Below are 22,843 nucleotides of genomic sequence, written 5' to 3' on the forward strand. Positions count from 1 at the left end.
CACTAGTGGGTTGTTCATAGTTGTCTGTCTGTTCTTGGGGGATTTTTTCAGTGAAATAGAATAGAAAGCATCAGAATGTATTACTCATGGTAGAGCTAATACTATTTTGTGAATTTTTTGTGTCAGCTACTGATCTATATACCTATGTGTACTGTGTATTCAAAAGGCATTCTTGCCACAGAGGGTAGTCAAAAAACTGGAGAGCCAAAGTGTTGTACTAGTAATGTAAAATGTATTTGTATTTTATAACTTTCATCCACAGTCTATACGTAACGGGAAAAACATGCATTTTTCTTTCTGTGATACAGAAACAACATTGCAGTAATGCATTAATTTTCTTCAGTACTAGAATGTGAATAAAAACAAACTTTCTTTTTCAAGAAAAGTGTTCCATCTAGAGTGTGTGATGCGCTAAAACAAGAATCATATATAGATTTCTAGCCCCATCTGCTGGAACATGTTTTCTGTGCCCAGAAAAATGAATTCCATATTGTGGCTCTCTTGGCTTTGGGTTTTAGGGTTTTGTTTTTGTTTTTTTAACACTTTAAAATAGAAAGGCCCAAGCTTAGGTGTTAAATTCAGTAACTATTTTAGGTTAATTTGGCACATTTATTTAAGAACAAGTTGTTGATCCCATCATAAACTCAGAAGTTTGTTCTCTCTCCATATAGATATGTGATTCATTATAAAAACCCAGAAAAAAAACTTGTATGAAAACAAAAGCTTTTCACAATGTAACAATATCATTAACGGCAGGGTGGGGGGGTGTGTGAATACAGCATACTCCATGGGCCTCTCTTCCCTTTGAGTATAGTCTTGAAACTTGAGGGATATAAAACTAAAAAAAAAAAAAAAATCCAACAAATCAAACTGAAGAACTTTGTGAATCATTTATTAATAGAAGAAGCGGTAAGTTAAAGAGAGACCGCGATCCGAGATGCTTGAGGAGGAAACAGAGAGGAGTAGTGTGGCACCGCCAGGTCAGCTGTGTGGTGCTGGCCAGAACCGGGAGCCAAACCAAACAGGAGACCAGCGAGAGAAGGAAAGGTGACAATCTCTAGAAAGTCTGTAAAAATCCTTGGCTAAGTAAAAACAGATTGTGTTTCGAGATTCATTTTTAATCTCTTTGGAACTCCGTGTGTTTTCTCATGGAAGCGGTGACTGAATGCCTTGCCTTGTCCCGTCCTTGAGGGTGCACAGTAGTGCATGGACGAGTCTGGTCAGTAACACATGATGGTGGGGCAGACAGGAGACAGCCGGGAGTGGGGGGGCTTGGGTGCGCTGGGGAACGGCGACCCCTGCCTCAACCTCAGTTGATCCTTGCCAGACCTTCTGCTTGATCAGAAGTTGGTGGAAATCTGGGTTTTGTGTGAAATCTCAATTTGTTGTTATGGTGAATTCAAATCTTAAAAATACTAGATGCGGGGTGTCTGGGTGGCTCAGTGGGTTAAGCATCTGCCTTCAGCTCAGGTCATGATCCCAGGGTTCTGGGATCAAGTTCCACATCTGGCTCCTTGCTCAGCGGTGAGCCTGCTTCTCCCTCTGCCTGCCGCTCCCCTACTTGAGTTCTCTCTCTCTCTCTCTCTCTGACAAATAAATAAATAAAATCTTTTTTAAGAAAACAACGCTAGATGGGTCACCTTTGAGTTGGATCGTTCTCTGAGCTGCCAGGTTACAATTCTGATTCTAGAGACAGTTGTCGTCTGCCACTTTCGGTGCAGTTACGGGAAGATCATTCATGGGAATAGTTCTAGGGCTGGGGCCCTCTTATTCCTCATCTCTCTCTCTCTCTCTCTCTCTTTTTAAAAATTTTTTTCAAAGGGTCCTTTTTTTAAAAAAATATTTATTTATTTGACAGAGAGCTAGAACACAGCAGGGGGAGCAGCAGAGGGAGAGGGAGAAGTGGCTCCGCACTGAGCAGGGAGCCCGATTCACAGCTCTATCCCAGGACTGAGCAGAAACCAGATGTTTTTTTGGTTCATGACCTGAGATCTGGGATCATGACCTGAGCCCATAGCAGACGGTTAACCGACTGAGCCACCCAGGTGCCCCATTTTTTTTAGGTAGGCTCCATACTCAGCCTGGAGCAGAGTACGGGTCCTTGAACTCATGCCCCAGAGATCAAGACCTGAGCTGAGATTAAGAGTTGGACACTTAATTGACTGAGCCACCCGGGCACCCCTCTGCTTATCTCTTACCTTTTTTGTGCTTCCTGCTCTTCTACCTCCGGCCCAGACAAAGTGTGTCAACTGTAGTAGTCACAGAAGTAATTCTCACGTCTAGCCGAACTTACTGTGCTTTTGCTTGGCAAGTCTCAGTAAATTCGTTGAGTCTTCCTGCAGAGCAGAGCTTGCCCACTGCGGCCTTTCCTGATACCTGTTACCAGGATTCCTCTCTTTCCTCCAGCTTAAATCACATGTCCGGTCAGCTCTTCTTAACTCCACGGAGCCTGAAGAGAACAGATAGTGTTAACAGTTCTAAACCTTAAGCATGTACTTGATTTCTCTGTAACTCTCTCTATTATCTATACTCTGGCTGTATGAATCCGTATGGTTTATCCGCAGGTTGATTCCCAGTGAGTCTGGGAATCAGCTTATCAGATACCTTCCTGCAAAAGGAGGGCAGCTTACATTCATTTATCCTCACATCCAAGAGCAATTTCTCCTTGTCTGACTTTCCTTTTTTTTTTTTTTCCTAATTAATTTAAAATCATTTTGGTGATGACTGGATATTTGATTGATGTTAGGTTTTTCGGTTTGTATGTATCCTCAGGTCCTCTCTTTATTCCTCTGCTACTTTTTAAACCGCATGTGAAAACGGCGTAACGGGTTAAGGAAAAGGGTTAGGCAGGGTTAGACCGTTTCTTGGGATAGGGCCGGGAGTTAGGTAACAAACGTGAGAGAGGGGAAAGAATTAATATACTACTTTTCTGAAACTGTGCTAGGAATATAACAGAAAGGGAAAGGGCTTAATGCTGAGATGAGTAAATCCTAGGAGTAAATTTTGATTCAGTGACTCATAAACCTCTTTTAACCAGTGGTGGGCCAAAGCAGCATAGGTATCACATGACCATAGAATCCCTCATGTTCTGGCGGAAATATAAAATTATGAACATACGAAAATTCAGATTTAAATTACTTGGCAAACTTTTTCGCCTCCCATAAATCTAGATGGTTTAAACATACCCATACCCGTAATAGTGATAACTACATTCTCACATATTGACCATTTGTGCTAGCCGTGATTCTGAGTAATGGACATTCATCAGCTTTTTTAAATTTCACAACAATCTTGGGGCACCTGGGTGGCTCAGTGGGTTAAACCCTCTGCCGTTGGCTCAGGTCATGGTCTTAGGGTCCTGGGATTAAGCCCCGCATTGGGCTCTCTGCTCAGCGGGAAGAGCCTGCTTCTTCCTCTCTCTCTCTGCCTGCTTCTCTGCCTACTTGTGATCTCTGCCAAATAAATAAATAAAATCTTTAAAAAAATTTAAATTAAATTTCACAACAATGCTATAAGTAGGTATTTTGTCATCCTGATTTTTTTTCTTTTTTTTTTTTTAAAGAATTTATTTACTTGACAGAGAAAGATCACAAGTAGGCAGAGAGGCAGGCAGAGAGAGAGAGGAAGAAGCAGGCTCTCTGCCGAGCAGAGAGCCCGATGTGGGACTCGATCCCAGGACCCTGAGATCACAACCTGAGCCGAAGGCAGTGGCTTAACCCACTGAGCCACCCAGGCGCCCCCTGATTTTTTCTTAAAATCTGTTCAGATTCTGTACCAAACTCATGAAACCTTTGCCAGTAGCTTTTGAACTTAATGGACGTCATCCTCTAGTGAGAAATATATTTTATATTACACATACTTAGATATGCATATGTGACCAAAAAAAAAACATTTACCTATGCTCTGAATGATATATTTTCTATTTTGTTGTATTTAATTCTTTTTATTTTTTTTAAGATTTTATTTATTTACTTGTCAGAGAGGGAGAGACCATAAACAGGCAGAGAGGAAGGCAGAGGGAGAGGGGGAAGCAGGCTCCCTGCTGAGCAGAGAGCCCAATGCGGGGCTCGATCCCAGGACCCTGAGATCATGCCTGAGCCAAAGGCAGAGGCTTAACCCTCTGAGCCACCCAGGCACCCCTTTAATTCTTTTTAAAAGCTGGTTTGGACCAAGTAGATCGGTAGCAGGTCCCACGGATGGGTTGTGACTTACAGTGAGACAGACCAATGTGCTGTGCCACGCCCCTTATCGTCTGTGTGCTGCACACACACACAGCACAGAGGTACATGTATGTACACAGACAAGACTCCATGCACTAACGAAACCCGGACACATCATCAGATAAACACAACTTTTTGTTTAATAGTAACCAGAGTAAGAGTTCTGTACTTCCTTCGTAGATGTAAAGCCCTCTCTGATGTACAAGACTAGTGACAAATTATCACATGGTCTCAAATAATAATGCTGCTATGATGGGCTCACCCGGGTGTCATACGGACCCCACCCAGGGCCATATGATGCCTTAACCCTCTCCTTATCTTTTGTTCCATGTGCGCTTACACCACCACCACTGGGGGAGCAGCTCTGTTTTCGGGATAGCCCGTAACATCACTTTGGGGGCTGGCAGGAGAAGGTCCTCATAGACTGGGCTGAAATCCATCTCCCTGTCCCTTTCTCTTCACCCTCATCGTGTTCCCTGTATGAGCCTTTGAGAGCTTTGATGAAAACTCTCAAGAGCCTCCTTTGCCTAATGGAGTCCTGGGAGGTGGTCACCGTCAGTTTAACCTCTTGGTAACCCGCGTCATGCTGATGTCGCCCAAATAGGACCTGATGCACTGCACAGCGTTCGCGACCGCAGATGAATACCATCTCGGGACTCTCTCTCAAGATCTGGCCTCCCATGGATACGTCGAAGTAAACAGTTTGCCTAGAGGTACATCTTCTTGAACCTGGGGCCAAGTATGTTAAAATGTATTGGAAAATAATTTTCCTGTGATACTCCTTAAATATGCATTTGTTTACTTTCCGTTTTCTATTTAGAAGATTCTATCAGGACTACCTGGGTAGCACGTTTGGTTAAGCATCCAACTCTAGGTTTCTGCTCAGGTCCTGATCAAGGTCATAAGATCAAGCCCCACATTGGGCTCCGCAATTGGTGGGGAGTCTGCTTGGGACTCTCTCCCCCCCCCACTGCACCTCTCATATGCACATTCTTGCTTTCTCTCTCAAATAAATCTTTAAATAAAAAAAAAGGATTGTATCACGAAAATGATACAATCATTTGTCATTGAGTCTCCTTATACAAATGGCAAAGATAAGAAATTAAAATGTATTTACAGAGAACTTAGCTCTCAGATTAAAATCAGTATGGTTTATTAAGCTTTATTTGTAGGATCACCATGACTTGGGATGATCAAAGGCTGTGACACTTCATTTCTATTGCATTAAAAAGTTGTTTTAGGAGGCACCTAGGTGGCTCAGTGGGTTAAGCCTCTGCCTTCAGCTCAGGTCATGATCTCAGGGTCCTGGGATCGAGCCCCATGTCGGGCTCTCTGCTCAGCAGGGAGCCTGCTTCCCCCTCTATCTCCGCCTGCTGCTCTGCCTACTTGTGATCTCTCTCTCTGTCAAATAAATAAATAAAATCTTTAAAAAAAAAAAGTTGTTTTAGTGTTACAGAAGAACCATGCCATTAACAGAAATGTAGGGAGAGCCTTTATAGAAAAATTTACCAGCACAATCCGATACTTTAAAACTAACAAAATTAATGAAATGAGAAATACAAAGAATATTGAAAAAAAGAATTAAACTTAACAGGATTTTAGGACAATATCAGGAAGGATTCTTGAAAAAAGAGCCTGTTTTGTATTTAAAAATAAGTAACTTGGAACACACTGGTGGAAATTAATGAATTTACCACCGAGTAGCAAAAACAGCAGGTTGAAAACCTCCCTGCTACCTAGAAAATTCTTCAAAGGGTCATTGACCCCATAAGAAACACATGAAATGTCACTGTGCTCTTTCAGCCTTGGTGCCTGGTACAGACTCCTTGTGCCATTTGATGGTAGAAGCAAGCATAATTAACTGAGAAAACCAGAGCTATGTCCAGAACCATGATGATAAAAAATTTTCCAGGTGTGGGGCGCCTGGGTGGCTAGTGGGTTAAGCCACTGCCTTCAGCTCAGGTCAAGATCTCAGGGTCCTGGGATCGAGTCCCGTATCGGGCTCTCTGCTCAGCAGGGAGCCTGCTTCCCTCTCTCTCTCTCTGCCTGCCTCTCTGTCTACTTGTGATCTCTGTCTGTCAAATAAACAAAAATTAAAAAAAAAAAAATTTTTTTTTCCAGGTGCATTCTTGGCTGATTACAAAGGCTGTGCACCACAGCTGGGCTAGCTTCTAGTACCAGCCCCATTGCCCTGGGTCTTTTCCATTTCATTTATGTGGCTCTTGGGTGCACAGGTGAACTTTGCCCTCTGTAGGATGTAGTGCTTAAGGGAAGTTTAACCTCACCCAAAAAAGGTAGGGTAGGATTTGGTCGTTACCTGAATGCCCCATTCCCCAGCCTCTACTAGGAACTCTGAAATTTCGTTGGTTCTAATTTTAGGTTTAGGTAATTTTAGGTGTTGCACATTAACATTAATATATTAATTGACATGTTCACATATATTTATAATTTATGTTATAGAATATTTTGTACTCAACAATTATTAATTATGCTAATAAAGCAACTACTTGTTGATGAATGTGTATATTAATATGTATATTAATACATATCTAATAATATTTAAAAGATTATAAATATTTAAATAGTTACAGGTGGCCACAGTGTTGGTTCTCATAATTAACTTTGAATTCAGATAGGTTTTGAAGTGGTCAGTATCTTTGTTTCTGTATATTTTCTGTTGTCTCATACTATATATATTTTAAAAAGCATCAAAATGAATAGTTTGAAAATATTAAAATCATTTTATTAACAAAATGGTATTGAAAAGAAGAGAATTTTGTAGAAATTTTAATTCTTGAATCTTAGTTGCATTGAAACTAAGACTTTAATCATTATTAACTGGACTGAATGAAGATCGGTGTCCGTGAGTGGTTTTAAATAGTACTAATAATAGTGTCACAAAATTACTTTTGTGAAAGTAATTTCTTATAGTCTTTCATTTTCATATGTTGAATACTTTCAGAAACCTAAAAATGGACAGAATGTTACAGAGCACTTATTGATCTACGATGGGTTGATCATAAGGACTTCAATAAAAGTTCATAGGTGACTCGTAAACCTTGAGTCACTATATGGTGGTAGTTTTTCATGCCTCAATTTCAAATCACAGATGCAGCAAACATTTTGGTGATGGGTGTGGAACACTCTGCTAAAGAAGGTGATCCTGGAACAATATTCTTCTTCAGGTAAGACAAGTGGGCAGCCCTTTTGGGAAATGGGCCTGTGGTCAGATAACGTGGTCTTTTTTTTTCCTCCAAGTGGTAAGAAACACAGATAGTTTATTTTTATCTCTCTGCATTTTATACCTTTTCTACATTGTAATTTTCTTTCTTTTTCAATTTTTTATTCAAATTCTAGTTAGTAACATATAGTGTAATAATTGGTTTTAGGAGTAGAATTTGGTGATTCCTCCCTTATTTATAAAACACCCAGTGCTCCTCGTAACACATGCCCTTCCTTAATACCCATTACCCGTCTAGCCCATCCCCCAACCCACTTCCCATCAACCCTCTGTTCTCTATTGTTAAGTGTCTCCCATGGTTTGTTGCCATCTCTCTCTCTCTCTTTTCCCCTGTTCCCATATGTTCATCTGTTTTATTTCTTAAATTCCACATGTGAATGAGATCATATAGTATTTGTCTTTCTTTGACTTATTTCATTATGTACTCAGGCTCCATCCATGTCGATGAAAATGGCAGGATTTCATTCTTTCGGTGGCTGAGTAACATTCCATTATATACCACTTCTTTATCCACTCGTCTGTCGATGGACCTCTGGGCTCTTTCCACAGTTTGGCTATTGTTGGTAATGCTGCTATAAACATCAGGGTGCATGTGGCCCTTCAGATCAGTATTTTTGCGTCCTTTGGGTAAATCCCCAGTAGTGCAGTTGCTGGATCATGGGGTAGTTCTGTTTTCAACTTTTTGAGGAAACTTCATACTGTTTTCTAGAGTGGCTGTATACGAGCTTGCATTCCCCCCAACAAGATGGTTCCTCTGTCTCCACAACCTCACCAACATCTGTTGTTTTCTGTGTTGCTAATTTTATCCATTCTGACAGGTATGAGGTGGTATCTCATCATGATTTTGACTTGTATTTCTCTGATGCTGAGTGATGTCGAGCATCCTTTCATATGCCTGTTTCCCATCTGTGTGTATTCTTTGGAGAAAAGTCTTTTCATATCTTTCATCCATTTCTTAACTGGATTAGTTTTTCGGGTGTTGAGGTTGGTAAGTTCTTCGTAGATTTTGGATACTAGCCCTTTTTCTGATAAGTCGTTTGCAAATATCTGCTCCCATTCTGTAGGCTGCGTTAGTTTTGTTGACTGTTTCCTTCACTGTACAGAAGCTTTTTACCTGGATGAAATCCCAATGGTTTATTTTTACTTTTGTTCCCCATGCCTCCGGTAACATGTCTCGTAAGAAGTTGCTACAGCCTAAGTCCAAGAGGTTGCTGCCTGTGTTCTCCTCTAGCATTTTGATAATTTCCTATCTCACAATAGGTCTTTCATCCATTTTGAATTAATTTTTGTGTGTGGTATAAGAAAGTGGTCCAGTTTCATTCTTCTGCATGTTGCTGTCCCGATAACATGGTCCTTAAATTTGAAGAGTACCTCCTCCCTTAATAGTAAATGTGTCCAAATATACTTGTGATTTAAATTTCTCCTTTGATACTTATTTGATCTAGGAGGCTTCATCAGTTTTAGGAATTTTCTAGTCAATCCTGATAACACAAATAATTTTGAAAACAAATAATTTTTCCATGGCTTGTCCTTCATTTATCAATCCAGATTCTTGATTCTGAGAGTATGTATAGCATCCTACTTTTCCATTCATCTTCAGGACTCCCCACCAGACTCATGCTCCCATCCTGTTTTCTCTTCTTCCTTTATTTATTTTTTTCCTTCTGTAACTCTTTTGCTTTAGTTTTACACCACCTTACCTCTCCAGAGACATCAGACTGGAACCCTGAGAATGGTTATGATAATAGAAACCACTTAAAATAATTTCATGTTATCCTCACAGCTCTTCAGGAGGCCTATTATTCCCTTTTTTGCAGCTGGGGAAACTCAGGGGGAGAGAGACTAAGGGAAGTGTCCGTAGTCATGGGATTGTTCTATGACAGAACAGAAACACATAGAGTGTTTGTAAGAACCCCAACTTTGATAAAAATCTTTTGATATCAGTGTCTATGGTTGATGATTCCTGGAAGCTCCAGCTTGGTTCCTTTCAATGCCTTACCTTCCTTTTGACAGAACTTTGGAGATAATCGAGAGCTCAACACTTGGCCCAAGTAGAATAGCGTCCCCTTCAGTTTGGAGGAATTTGAATTTCTGTGGTCCTCTAGATGAAAACTAGGAGAGCATCCAGTAGAAATATAATGCAAGGCTCGTATGTAAAGATACATTTTCTAGTAGGCACATTTTTAAAAGTTAAAAAAAAAAAAGATTTAAATTTGAACCCCGATAATAATATGTGTCACCTGAAACGGATTTTAATAATGTGTTTTATTTAACCCAACATATCTGCAAGGCTATCACTTCAACATATAATCAGTCAATAATTAATGAGATTTTTCCACTCTTCTTTTCACACCAAGTCTTCAAAACCCACTGTGTGGCTTATGTCACTAAAGTCACTTGGTGTGGACCAGGCCCATTCAAGGGCTCTGAGCCCCCATGGCCTCCAAGTGCCCCAGCGCATGGCACAGCTTCCTGAACGGAGGGGGCATGATCCCAAGATCTCTTGTCTGCCCACAAGGGACCCTCTGAACTAATTACTCCTCTTGCATGGCTGTGGATACCAACCCCGACCACCTAGACCCTACACCGGTGGGTTTCCGCAGCCGGCTGCCGGTCCCCCCCGCCTCTCTTCTCGCCACTGCCAGTCTTGTCTGGGCAACACAGACAGGAGCCATGCTCAGCAGGCACTTCTGATCCCCACGCCCTCCGGCTTCAGGTTCCATGGAACCTGACCAAACTCCATGTCGCTGCCTCTCTGGCCTGACCGCCTGCTGCTTGCTCACATCCACAGCCTTGCAGACAACGAGCTGTTTAGTCCGAGATGCGCCGTGCTCGCTCACCCCTCCTCCCTGAGCCCACGGCGTTCCCTCTGCCGTGCTGCCACCTCGCTTTTTCTCCTTTGGCCTAGCCCTACGTGTCCTATGGGAACACAGGTCCTCCCAGGGACATTCCAGAGTACATAGTGCGTAATTCTCTAAGTTGTCACCACTCTGCACCTGCAGTTGCGGGTGTGTCTGTCATCAGTCTTTTCTAAACCAGGAGTTCCTCGAGAGAAAGAGACCAAACTCATCTTGTATCCAATGCAAAGTGCTGACCCACACGTATGCTAACGAGCACAGTGCTTAAGACACATTTGAAGAACCATAGGGACTACTGAATTTTTACCTCTTCATTTCTACCTTTCTTTCCTCTGCTGCAATAACCCAGAGCCATAATTTCTCCCTCTTTCTCGTGTTTGTTTGTTTGTTTTGTTTTTTAATTTACCATCAAAAACTGCACAGCATGTCAAACTTGAGAATATCAAAGCAGGTTCATCTAAGCTTTTTAGACCTCACATTTTTTCAAAGCCAGACTAGATTCAGGGCCCTCCTGTGGCTTCATCGTACTGCTCCAAGCACTGTAGGGATGGGCAGCATTATTCCCTGGGTGCTTTTAGCCATCTTTGGCTTTAATTTATCTCAGTCTTTTTATTCCATAACTATTAAAAGCATGATCCTTTATTCGTTTCCTGTAGCAGAATCTGCTTTAGATTCTTAATGAGAGCTAAGACGGGTCCCCGCATTTTCCTTATTCTGAACATCAGAATTGAACCAGATATGAAACAGTCTAGATACATGAAGTTATATAGCATTACAATAACATTTATTCTGCAAGCCATGTGAGAAATCATGAACTTGGGGGAGCTCAGGTTTTATCGAGAGTTCAATAATAGTTCTTGTTTTCACAACTCCGTCTAGGAACCATAATGTCAAATAAGTAATAAATCACATTTTTTTAAAAAATCGCCTTCTGGTTCTCTCCTAGAAGTTACTTAAGCATGATTTTATGTATAGCCCTAAAGAATATATTCTGGCATTAACTTTGTTGGTTCTTTTATTCTTTTAAATCAGAGAAGGAGCTGCTGTGTTCTGGAATGTGAAAGATAAAACTGTAAGTATATATAAAGTATAAAAGTGTAAAAATCTAGTTTTCTGAGAAAAAAAGTAGTAATTATCCCTCAATAATCTGAGTCATGGAAGATAAATTAACAGATAATCCACAACTTACTCGCTCTGTGTTACATGGTATTTATCCTAGCACTTTTGCCTTTTATAACGATTGTGTTTGGGGGTCCTGCATGGCTCAGCCCGTTAAGCGTCTACCCTCAGTTCAGGTCATGATCCTGGAGTCCTGGGATCCAAGCTCAGTGGGGAGTCTGCTTCTCCTTCCCCGTCTGCCCCTCCCCCCACTTGTGTGCTCACCTGTGAACACGCTGTCTCTCAAATAAATAAGTAAAATCTTTTTAAAAAAAGAACTCAGAGCAGAGACTGTCACTTTCTGTACCTTGATATTGTTTAAATTTTTACAGTTTTGTAGCTTACATATTTTTAAAAGATTTAAAGGCTACAAACCATAATGTTAAACTAGTTGGTTTTCTTTGGGTTGTGGAATTAGGGTCATTTTAATTTTCTTCTTTATGCCACTCTCTGTTTCCTAAATATAAAAACTATGTAATCTCCTGCTGAGTTTACTCTCACAAAGAATTTGCCTTTTCCTTCAAAATTAAGCAGAAGAGCTTTGCACAGTGGCAGGATCATAGCCAGTGAGGTTTCTCCGAGGCACGAGTATTGCTAATTAAAAACTAAACAGAAGAAACATCAGCAAATGTAATGAAAAATGCTAAACGCGTTAACCCTGAACCATAGTTTTGTACTGAGAGAGTCAGTGCAATTCTGGGTTCTTGCTTCTTTTCCAGATGAAACACGTGATGCGGGTCTTAGAAAAGCATGAAATCCAGCCCTATGAAATCGCTCTGGTGCACTGGGAAAATGAAGAGCTTAACTACATAAAAACAGAGTAAGCAGCATTTTATCAAGTTTGCAAAAAGAGCCGCAAGCAGTGAAAGCAATAAACAGCTTGGGCACTTGGAAACTAATTTTAAGACAGAAGTTATTGGTGCAGGGGTACCTGGATGGCTCAGTGGGTTAAGCCTCTGCCTTCAGCTCAGGACATGATCTCAGGGTCCTGGGATCGAGCCCTGCATCGGGCTGTCTGCTCAGCAGGGAGCCTGCTTCCCCCCCCACCTGCCCCCACCTGCCTCTCTGCGTTCTTGTGATCTCTCTTGCTCTTTCAAATAAATAACATCTTTTTAAAAAGTTATTGGTGCAGATATAAAGCCTAAACAATATAATACGTGTTAGTAGGTAAACATAATGGTTTGGACTTGTCAGGCTACCCATAAATTACAATAAATCGATATATAACCCCAAAATGGTAAGTAAGTGTTCTAACTAAGCAGTCTAAACCAGTAAATGCTGTGCCTTCATCAGAATGAACCTATCAACTTATTCTAGTAAAGGTTTCTCATAAGCCCATTTTCCCCCTATTGGTTTTGAGTGTGGGTGAGATGTAAGAGAACCACTGGTAGAAATGGGGGGCCCGCAGGAAGTGGGGGCCCGACATAGCATCCCCAGGGAAGACGTGTGGGTGGGCAGCCCCCGGCTGATTTTCTTATCTCAGCGAGCAGGGGAAGATGGAGACAGACGGCAGTGCAAACAAGATCGAGAGGCCCTTTTCCTCAGGGAGTTACCTGGCTAGTGGAATACGAGAAAAAGAATTCTTTCTATTAAAGGAAGGGTTGGAAGCAGAACTTGAGGAAAATTTGGAAGAGACGCCAGCTGTAGAAAGACGAGATGGGGTCAGAGCTAAGGACTAATAGCCAACAAAGATACAGTACTTGCCTTGTGCCAGGTACTGTTCCAGGTACTTTCCAGGCATCCTTTTATCTGGTCCTGACAAAATAACCCTACAAATGGCGTGAACCAGCTTTTCGGACAAGGTTCAGAGATATTTCGTCCTACCTAAGGGTACCTGACCAGCGGTGAGGGCCTGGGCCCAGAGTGGATATGCACTTGAAAGTGAAGACGTGAACCTGAGAGACACAACAGAAGAAGAGCTGGTGGAGTTTTATTAATTTTTTTATTAAGCACTCAACCTTGTGGCTCTGCTTCCCATGAACCTCCTTTCTGTGCTCTATTTCCAGAGCAGACTGTTGCTAGACACCCACAGACACGCACACACGCACGCTCACCCAGTACCTTACAGTCTCTGGAGGAGTAAAGTCCCTAGCTGGGGTGTCTTTGGCTCCCAGATCCCATGTTTGGCTTCATCAGAAAGCCCATCCCAGGGGTGCCTGGGTGGCTCAGTGGGTTAAGCCTCTGCCTTCGACTCGGGTCATGATCTCAGGGTCCTGGGATCGAGCCCCGCATCGGGCTCTCTGCTCAGCAGGGAGCCTGCTTACCCCTCTCTGCCTGCCTCTCTGCCTGCTTGTGATCTCTGTCTGTCAAATAAATAAATAAAATCTTTAAAAAAAGAAAGAAAGAAAGCCCAGCCCAGCTGCAGCACCGTGGCTGACACATCAGTCCTGCCGGGGATCCCGGCTCTTGCTGCCTCGGGCGGCTCTGCGGCCAACAGCTCCGTCATTAAAGCGTCTGGCACCTCTGCTGTCCGGTCTTTTCTTTTTCCTTCCACATGAGGGTGTCAGCATTCTGCCTCGCAGCCTCCCACTGGGTCCATAGCTTTGCCCATCTCTTGCCTCACATCTGTGATGGTTTACCCTGTATGTTGCCTGTTTGCTTGTGACGTTTCTGTCCCCAAGTTCCCTCCCATTCCCTCTCTCCCAGTCCTCACAAAGGCCTCACATGTGCCCCTCACTGTTCACCGCTTCCCGTCTCCCTCCCGGTTCCCACTGCATCGGTGTGACTGTAGATGACAGCGTGACTGTAGATGACAGTGTGACTTTAGAGGACAGTGTGACTGTAGGTGACTGTGTAGATAGCTTTATATTCACCATTATTATATTATCCACCATCGACAATAGGAATATATTATATTAACCATTATATATATTATATTTTTTTTCACCATTCACCTTCCATTAGCAATTTATTGGGATCATTTTCCCTTTCTACAAAATATTAAAACACACTTGTCAATTTTTGCTGTGTGGATTTCCTATAAATGAACCATTCTCCTACTGAACATCTAGTTTCTTGATTTTTTACTGTTAGTTCACCATAAAACAAGTTTTCCTGCCCAGATCTTTCTTTGCACCTTTGATTATTTCCTTGGGATAAATTCCTAGAAGTGGCATTATTCAGATCAAAGGGTATAAGAACATTTAGGAGAGTCTTGGTACAAATTGCCAAATGACCTCTAGAAAGAGTATAAGGTGACTACTTCAAAAGAAAAAAAAAATTTTAAAGAAAAAGTGCTTTTTAAGATTTAGAAGATAATTTTTTTTTCTCCTTTTCACAGGGGACAGTCGAAACTTCACAGAGGGGAAATCAGATTAAATTCAGAGCTAGATATAGATGACGCCATTCTAGAGAAATTTGCTTTCTCGAATGCTCTTTGTCTTTCAGGTAAGTTAATGCTACTTGTCAGAGAAAGAGTTACATGGTTTTCATTTCATCAGGGAAGTTTAAGCGTTCAGTAAAGAGTTAGGCATGTTTTCACAGATTATTCAGCAAAGCCTTAACATTGCTTTGCAGAAGAAAAAACAGAATAGAGTGTCTGTGCGAAGGTATTCATTCTTTATTAACTGTATCAGTAAAGCTTTCCCTCTCCAGAAATATTTGTAGTATTATCCCCTTTGTTTTCCTGTCTTCTTCTGCATGGTGGTGGCTCTCAGGTCGTCTCTAATCCAGGCAGAGGAAGCCCAATGTGACTGGACGCAGGCCTCTGGGTAAAAGTGTACCCCGGTTCCTCGCAGCAGTGGGACAGAGATCCGTGTGCTAAATAGAACTCCAGACATTCAGGGTGCCTGGGGAGCTCAGTCAGTTAAGCCTCTGCCTTTGGCTCAGGTCATGATCTCAGGGTCCTGGGATCCAGTCCTGCATCGGGCTCCCTGCTCAGCCGGGAGTCTGCTTCTCCCTCTCCCTCTGCCTCTCTCCCCAACTTGTACTTTCTCTCAAATAAATAAATAAAACCTTTAAAAAAAAAAAAAAACTTCAGACGTTCTCTAAGAATTGTGTGGCGGTCCCCTACACTCCGCTGTGGCGGATGTGGCCTGCCCGGGAGGCTTTGGGGGGCTTGTGAGCCACATGCACAGCCCCAAGGAATGTAAGAAATAGGAGGGAAGGCAGGGAAGGCCTGGTTCCTGCGCCATCGACAAGCCACGCTTCCCTTCGGGGTGTACCTGGTGCTCGCTGGCTTTCTGAGATGCAGCGGTAGAAAATTAGGAATTCGACCCAGCGTCGTTGCGGTCTGCCAGCTGGGCTTGGATGTGTACTTTTTCCTCCCTCTTTTTCACTTCCAGTGCTGAACTTGATCATGAGAACGAGCTATTCTCAGGTTTCAGTTGCACATTGTTAGCACATTTGCTCCTTAAACTCTTACTGAAATGGTGGTGAAGGTACCGGGCAAGTAATTGTGCATTCTGTATAAACATGACTATGAGGATGAAAAATGTTCCATTGTTACTCCTTTTTTTTTTTTTCCCCAGTGAAACTGGCTATTTGGGAGGCATCACTGGATAAATTTGTTGAGTCTATTCAGTCAATTCCAGAGGTAATTATACCAATTTTATGCTTGTTTTCAAGGGTTGGTTTCTATTTGGGAGAAATACAAATTTCCCACCCTAACAATATACTTAGGAGTAAGTAATAAATGCTAGAGAAGCTGTACTGAATTTAAGCAAAAACAGAACATTCATTATACCTAAAATAAAAAATTTTATATATATATATTTTTTTACTTTTGAAAACTTAGAATTCTAATTACTTTCTTCTGATGGTGTAGTATTTTTAATATAACTATCCTTTTTTAAAAAGTGAGCTGTTTCCTCTCTAAGGAAGAGGATTATGACCAGTGTTCTTGACTGAAAACTATTTTGCCAAATTATGAGACAAATGGTGGCTTGAAAAGTAATAGTTCTATCAGAATGCACCAAAACTTACTGTTGACTGTAATTTTGTTTTTACTGTGAAAAAATCACAGAATTATACTTGGGAAAAGAGGCCCTGTTTTTTCAATAAGAGATTAGGACTGTAGATCCTAGAAAATGCCATTGAGAAGGGAAATGCAACAAGAGAATATAGAATTTCTATCCATTAAGATGTTGACATTTTGAAGAGAGAGACTGAGACATCATCCAAGGTGTTGTTTACATCTGCTCTAGAATGTGCTTTATGGTCCTGTTACTTGTCGGAGATACGTTTGTGTGGACACATGTATGTATGTCTGTGTTTTTTCCCTCCCAAATAGGCTTTAAAAGCTGGGAAGAAAGTGAAACTATCTCATGAAGAAGTGATGCAGAAAATGGGTGAACTCTTTGCCCTGAGGTAGAATGTTCTCTGTAAATAAGATTAACGTATGTATGTAACAGTGTGACGAAGATGTTGCTGTCCTTGTCTAGTAAAAAGCCAACGTGGGCCTTGATGGGAAGGGCGGTCTCTCTCGCCTCACAGACATGGAGCCCTGGGAGCTCATTCCCGTTAGAAGAACTTGAGCTGTACTAGGACTGCACTGCAAGACATTCTGTGTGCGCCCAGAGATCATAACTAATCTACGTTAAACCTACATAAGGGAGCCCAGTAGATGTTCTTGGTAGGTAGAAAGATATATTCTAGAATTTGGGTAATGGGAATTCTTGGTAAAAAGATCTCCTCACATCTGGAGAATGTACCGCTCAGTGAAATAAGCCAGTCAGAGAAAGACAAATACCGTGTGATTTCATTCGTAGGTGGCATTTACGAAACAAAACAACAAAGGAAAAAGAGACAAACCAAAAAGACAGACTGTTAGCTGTAGAGAGCAGATGCAGATGGTTTGGGGGGTGTGGAGGGTTGTGTTAGTAGGAGAAGGGTATTGAGAGTACTTATCCTAACGAGCACTGAGCAGTGTATCTAATTGATGAATCACCGTATCATAACCTAGTAGAACTAATGTAACACATAAACTACATCGGAATTAAAATAAAAACTGTATATATATATATATATTTATGTGTATATATATATATACTGCATGATATTGCTAAGTGGAAGCCAGTGCTACGGAAATGTTGCATACCATGTGTCGTCCACTCGGAGACACACTGTAAGAAGCCACAGCAGAGACGGATGCTGCCAGTGGAGCTCTGAGACAGTGCTCTTTTATCACAGAATGAACCTCTTACACTTAAATAACTCCTTGAGCTTTGTCGGGTGTGCATGCCATCCCATTCCGTCTTGGGCGCACAGAAAAGGAAAGCAAGAGGGAGAGGAGGGGAATGACAACTAAGTGACAGCCGCCACCGGTGCGACATCAAGCCGGCCATTTTCAGAGATGGGAAGGAACGGTGTCTTAAGACTGACGAAGTACATCGCTGTGTCATTTTAAAGAAGTTTCTGGAAAGGTGTTCAGTTTCTTTCATTTTTGTCATTTTCCCAGGATTTATGGGATGAAACATCCCGAATCTTGGCACAATTTCACAGGACAGGATCGTTCAGCGTCTTGTCCCTCCAAGTGTGTGGCACAAGCTACTAGGGATTGCTGTAGATAGTTTGAGAGTGGTTGTCCCACATTCCCCTTAGAGACTGGCCCGGAGAGAAGTGGTCCGGGATTTCTTTACTTGTGCATTCCTCATAGGCCAGGGGCCTGATTCAGGTTGCCAACAAAGTAAAAACCTATTCCCCGGGAGCGCCCTGCAGCTCATCTGAAGCCTTGAGCTCTCTAAGAAGTGGGGGAGAAACAGTCTCCAGCCTCTTCTCTTGGTAATGCCAACAAAATGGCAGATTATAATCATATCAAAATGCAGAGATTAGGGCTAAGTATAGTTTATGAACAGTTTCTATAGTGTCTTACTGTTCTTATCCTAAGTTTTCTTCTCTTTACCATAAAAGCACCTGTTTGTTATTAAAAGGAACATGGCAAACCGAATAGATAACATGGCAAGTTGCAACAGTGGGACTTAGAAATTAAGTCCCAATTATGTAGGTACGATCCAATTTGTGTAAACAGACAAAAATGAATATTCATCTTTATCCTGCCATATATGCATACCTCCCATATGTGTTGTGTGTGCACAGACATGAATATATGTGTAGAACAGGTCTGGAAGGACACACTAAAGTGTTCACGGGGCCCAAAGTTGTTTTGGGGTAAGAGGGCTGACTGCTCTTTTCCAGGCTCTTCCCTAGGGATTTCTTTGTTACGGTGAACAACTGTTTATGTTTTACTTCTGTGCCTTATTTTCATCTAAAAGTAAGCACAGGGCTCTTAGGTAAAAAGGTACATGCGTGTGTGTCTTTCTTGTCCAGTGTCTGCACACAGAGTAAGCGAACAGTGGGGACCTGTGGTGGGTGGGACAAAGGGAAAGCCGGGAATAAGGACAGGAGTGAGATTTGTCGCTTTACCTTTTCTTTATTTTTAAGCCACATGATTACCTACCCATCAAAAAATGTCTATTTGTAAAAGTTAATGAAAACAGGAAAATGGTCAGAAATTGAAAGCAAAATGAGACAGGTTTTTTTTTTTCCTAACACTTTGTAAGTAACATTAATGTTAAAGATTGAGTTAATTTGGTTGCAAATTTTGAAATTCTCATGTAAGTCTTTTTATTTGTGTATTTCTCAGAAGTATTACAAAGGTGAGCGTTAACAAATGTTTTCATAAAATCCTTTGTAAATGGAAATAAAATAGGGACTGTGATTTTTTTAATTCAAGATTTAAAAAGTTATAATTTTTGGTTGTTTTTTTTTTTTTAAGACACCGTATAAACTTGAGTTCAGACTTCCTGATCACTCCCGATTTCTACTGGGACAGAGAAAACCTGGAACAACTTTATGATAAAACTTGTCAGTTCCTTAGCATTACTCGTAGAGTTAAGGTACGTATTTTGCCCTTTTACTGAGAAAGATAACAACTCTGCTTATAATTTGTGTGATGATGTGAAGAGAAATTTTAAGTAAATGTGTTTAACTGGTTTTAGAGAAATATCTTGTTTGACTTTGATTCTGATCTCTGGATTTCCCCTTCCCCATCTTCTGGGTACAGACAGTTTTCAACACTTTTCTTTATGGTATCAAAGGATATTCTGAGGGGCGCCTGCGTGGCTCAGTGGGTTGGAGCCTCTGCCTTTGGCTCAGGTCATGATCCCAGGGTCCTGGGATCGAGCCCCACATCGGGCTCTCTGCTCCACGGGGAGCCTGCTTCCCCCTCTCTCTCTGCCTGCCTCTCTGCCTACTTGTGATCTCTGTCAAATAAATAAATAAAATCTTAAAAAAAAAATATTCTGGGGGCGCCTGGGTGGCTCAGTGGGTTAAAGCCTCTGCCTTCAGCTCAGGTCATGATCCCAAGGTCCTGGGATTGAGCCCCGCATTGGGCTCTCTGCTCGGCAGGGAGCCTGCTTCCTCCTTCTCTCTCTCTGCCTGCCTCTCAGCCTACTTGTGATCTCTGCCTGTCAAATAAATAAATAAAATCTTAAAAAAAAAATTATTCTGATAGTTTCTAGGTAAAAAGAGTTTTAGAGACCCACTCTTCTTTCATCGAGCTCTTGTCAAGTCTCAAACAAGACTTGAACCCAAGTTCAAGTCCTGGAACTATGTTGGTGGCAGCAAGAATAGAAATGAATTCAAGAAAGAATTCTCTAAGATCAAGCAATTGGCTTATGGGAGGTCAAGGACAGGGAAGAGTCAAGGATGACTGACGTTTGCCTGTGAGTGACAGGTAGGAAGGTGGCAAAACATAGACAGGTGCGGCCGGGGGAGTGGAGGAGCAAAATTTAAGATATGTTGAGAGTAAGTGGCAAGAAGCCATCCAGTGAGGGGCGCTCATGGGTTAAGCCGCTGCCTTCCGCTCAGGTCATGATCTCAGGGTCCTGGGATCGAGTCCCACATCGGGCTCTCTGCTCAGCAGGGAGCCTGCTTCCTCCTCTCTCTCTGCCTGCCTCTCTGCCTGCTTGTGATCTCTCTCTGTCAAATAAATAAATAAAATGAGAGAACCATCACTCATTAGAAGCATGAAAGCAAAATTGTGAAGAGTGACGTAGGTATGAAGAGAATGATGAAAGTGGGTGGAGGTGGTCATGATGGAGGTAAACCATAGGGGGTTAGGGAAACAATGGACGTTGTAGGGTAGGAAGCAGAATGGACGTTGTATGATGTGCACGTAGTTCTATGACCTTTTATTACGTTGAGATGCAGAACTGTTCTTTCACCACAAAGATCTTGAGCTGCCCCTTTGGAGTCACCTCCCCTCCCCTCCCCCATCATCCTTAACCCCTGGCAGTGACTAATCTATTCTCCATCTCCATAAAATGCTCTGTACATACAGTCATACAGTGTGCAACTTTTAAAACTGACTTTTTTCATTCATTGAGTATAATGGCCTTGCCATCCATCTAAGTTGTCGTCCGTGTCCAACCCTGCCCTCCTGTGCATTACTTAAACATTTTTTGGAGTTCGTTTTGATTTATCTATCTGTATATCTTTAGTAAACCTCTTTGAATAGATATTTAGTGCTTTCCCTAGATATTCTCTTGTACATACATAGCTGATCACAGGCTACTCATTTTGACATTTTACCAGGTTAAATCAAGTACTAAAATCTGTTACCCTTTACATGCCTTTACCCACCACTATTTACAGTGCTCTGCAAACATTGAGAACTCCATCACGGTTACAATTTTTGCTTTAACCATCGAATATAATTTTAGAAAACTCAAGAGGAGAAGGAAATTCTATTGTTTTTACCTATATTTTTTTATTGTTGTTCTTTTTTCCTTAATGATGTTCCATGATATCTTTTACTGATTCCTTCCTGTTTCAAGAACATTCTTGAGTTATTCCTTTAGGATACATCCATAGAAACACAGTCTCCTAGTTGTCCTTTTGTCTGAGACTCTCTTGATTTCCTCTTCCTTCCCAGCAGCTCTAGGATTCTGGGCTGACCGTTCTCTTCCAGCACCCAAAAAACGCTGTGGCATCTAGTTCTGGGCTGCTCGGTTTCTGATGGGATAATATGAACCTCACATCCTTTCTTACACGTAACATAAGGCTCTGTTCACTTGTTCTGTGGTCTGTTTCCACTGTGGTGTTCATATGGGATAACTTCCTTCATTCTGTCTTCAACTTTACAGATTCTTTTGCTGCCGAGCCCATCATTGGGTTTTTTATTTTGCTTATTTTATCTGTCTAAAGATAAAATTCTAAAATTTTCCCATGATTCTTCTTATGCTTTCTAGCTCTTTGCTGGGACTTTGTTTGTTTTTGTTTGTTTGTTTGTTTGTTTGTTTGCTTTTCATTTGTTTCAGGCATTTTCATAATATGCTTATTAAAGCAGTTTGATGATGACTGCTTTAGAATTCCGGTCAGATCATTTCAGCATCTGATTTATCGTGATGTTAACACCTCCTGATTGTCTTTCCTCAGTGGCTCCCACCCGAGTTAGTCCCTCCAGTTGCCTCATTGCCTCAAGGGTTATGTTCAAGTGTTTTTGCTTCCGATTCAAGGACCTTCGTGCTCTTTCCTCTTTTCCAGTCTTACTTCCTCCCGCTTCCCCACATTCATCCCATGCCCCGTCAAAAATAAATGACTTACAGGGCTCAGTTGGTTGAGCATCCAGCTCTTGATTTTAGCTCAGGTCATGACCTCAGGGTCATGGCATCAAGCCCTGCATGAGGCTGTCTCCTTTCCCCAGATGGTGAGTGTGTGCACTCTCTCTCAAACAAATAAAATCTTTTTTAAAAAATGGCTTACAAGGGGTGCCTAGGTGGCTCAGTGGGTTAAGCCGCTGCCTTCGGCTCAGGTCATGATCTCAGGGTCCTGGGATTGAGTCCTGTATCAGGCTCTCTGCTCAGCAGGGAACCTGCTTCTCTCTCTCTCTCTGCCTGCCTCTCCATCTGCTTGTGATATCTCTCTGTCAAATAAATAAATAAAATCTTAAAAAAAAAAAAATGGCTTACAATTTCAGTAGCCCACCATGGCTCATTGAATGATCAGGCAGCTCTGGTATCTACGTATTTTCCTCCAGCCCAGACATTTCCCCTTGAATAACAACATCGAAATCACCTTAGTTGTCTCGGACCTGTATGGTACCCGCTGCAGTTGTCACTGACCTTGTTACCGCCACTGCCTGTATGGGCGGTTTCCGGCGCAGGAGAGCAGAGGTCATTGCCAGCCGTCAGGGAAGGAGGCCTATCCTAAACTGGGCTGCTTTTAGCTGATGCAAGAGGATTGATCAGTGATACTCTTAAGATTCAAATGTCAGGGACGCCTGGGTGGCTCAGTTGGTTAAGCAGCTGCCTTCCGCTCAGGTCATGATCCCAGGGTCCTGGGATCAAGTCCCACATTGGGCTCCTTGCTCGTCAGGGAGCCTGCTTCTCCCTCTGCCTCTGCCTGCCTCTCTGTCTGCCTGTGCT

The 22,843-nt window shown here is 42.0% G+C and overlaps 1 protein-coding gene across 3 annotated transcripts in view; it reads left to right on the forward strand.

The window, feature by feature from the left end:
- The window catches only part of RMND1 (required for meiotic nuclear division 1 homolog), a 43,748-nt gene that overhangs the window by 7,081 nt on the left and 13,824 nt on the right, over positions 1-22,843 (forward strand). The window contains exons 3-12 of one of the 3 annotated variants that reach the window (XR_014311578.1): positions 4,825-4,933; positions 7,330-7,405; positions 11,352-11,391; positions 12,197-12,297; positions 14,758-14,864; positions 15,947-16,011; positions 16,708-16,784; positions 16,911-17,049; positions 17,607-17,839; positions 19,192-19,277. Coding sequence is in view for 1 of the 3 variants with exons in the window: in XM_082730103.1 (XP_082586229.1) it covers positions 4,825-4,933; positions 7,330-7,405; positions 11,352-11,391; positions 12,197-12,297; positions 14,758-14,864; positions 15,947-16,011; positions 16,708-16,784; positions 19,192-19,312 (696 nt within the window). In the remaining 2 variants the exon portion in view is untranslated. Of the gene's footprint in view, positions 1-4,824; positions 4,934-7,329; positions 7,406-11,351; positions 11,392-12,196; positions 12,298-14,757; positions 14,865-15,946; positions 16,012-16,707; positions 16,785-16,910; positions 17,050-17,606; positions 17,840-19,191; positions 19,313-22,843 lie in introns of those variants that run through there. The other 2 variants (XR_014311577.1, XM_082730103.1) reach the window with 2 other exon arrangements.

The sequence above is a fragment of the Mustela nivalis genome, assembly GCF_964662115.1.
Source record: "Mustela nivalis genome assembly, chromosome: 5".
Lineage (NCBI taxonomy): Eukaryota > Metazoa > Chordata > Mammalia > Carnivora > Mustelidae > Mustela > Mustela nivalis.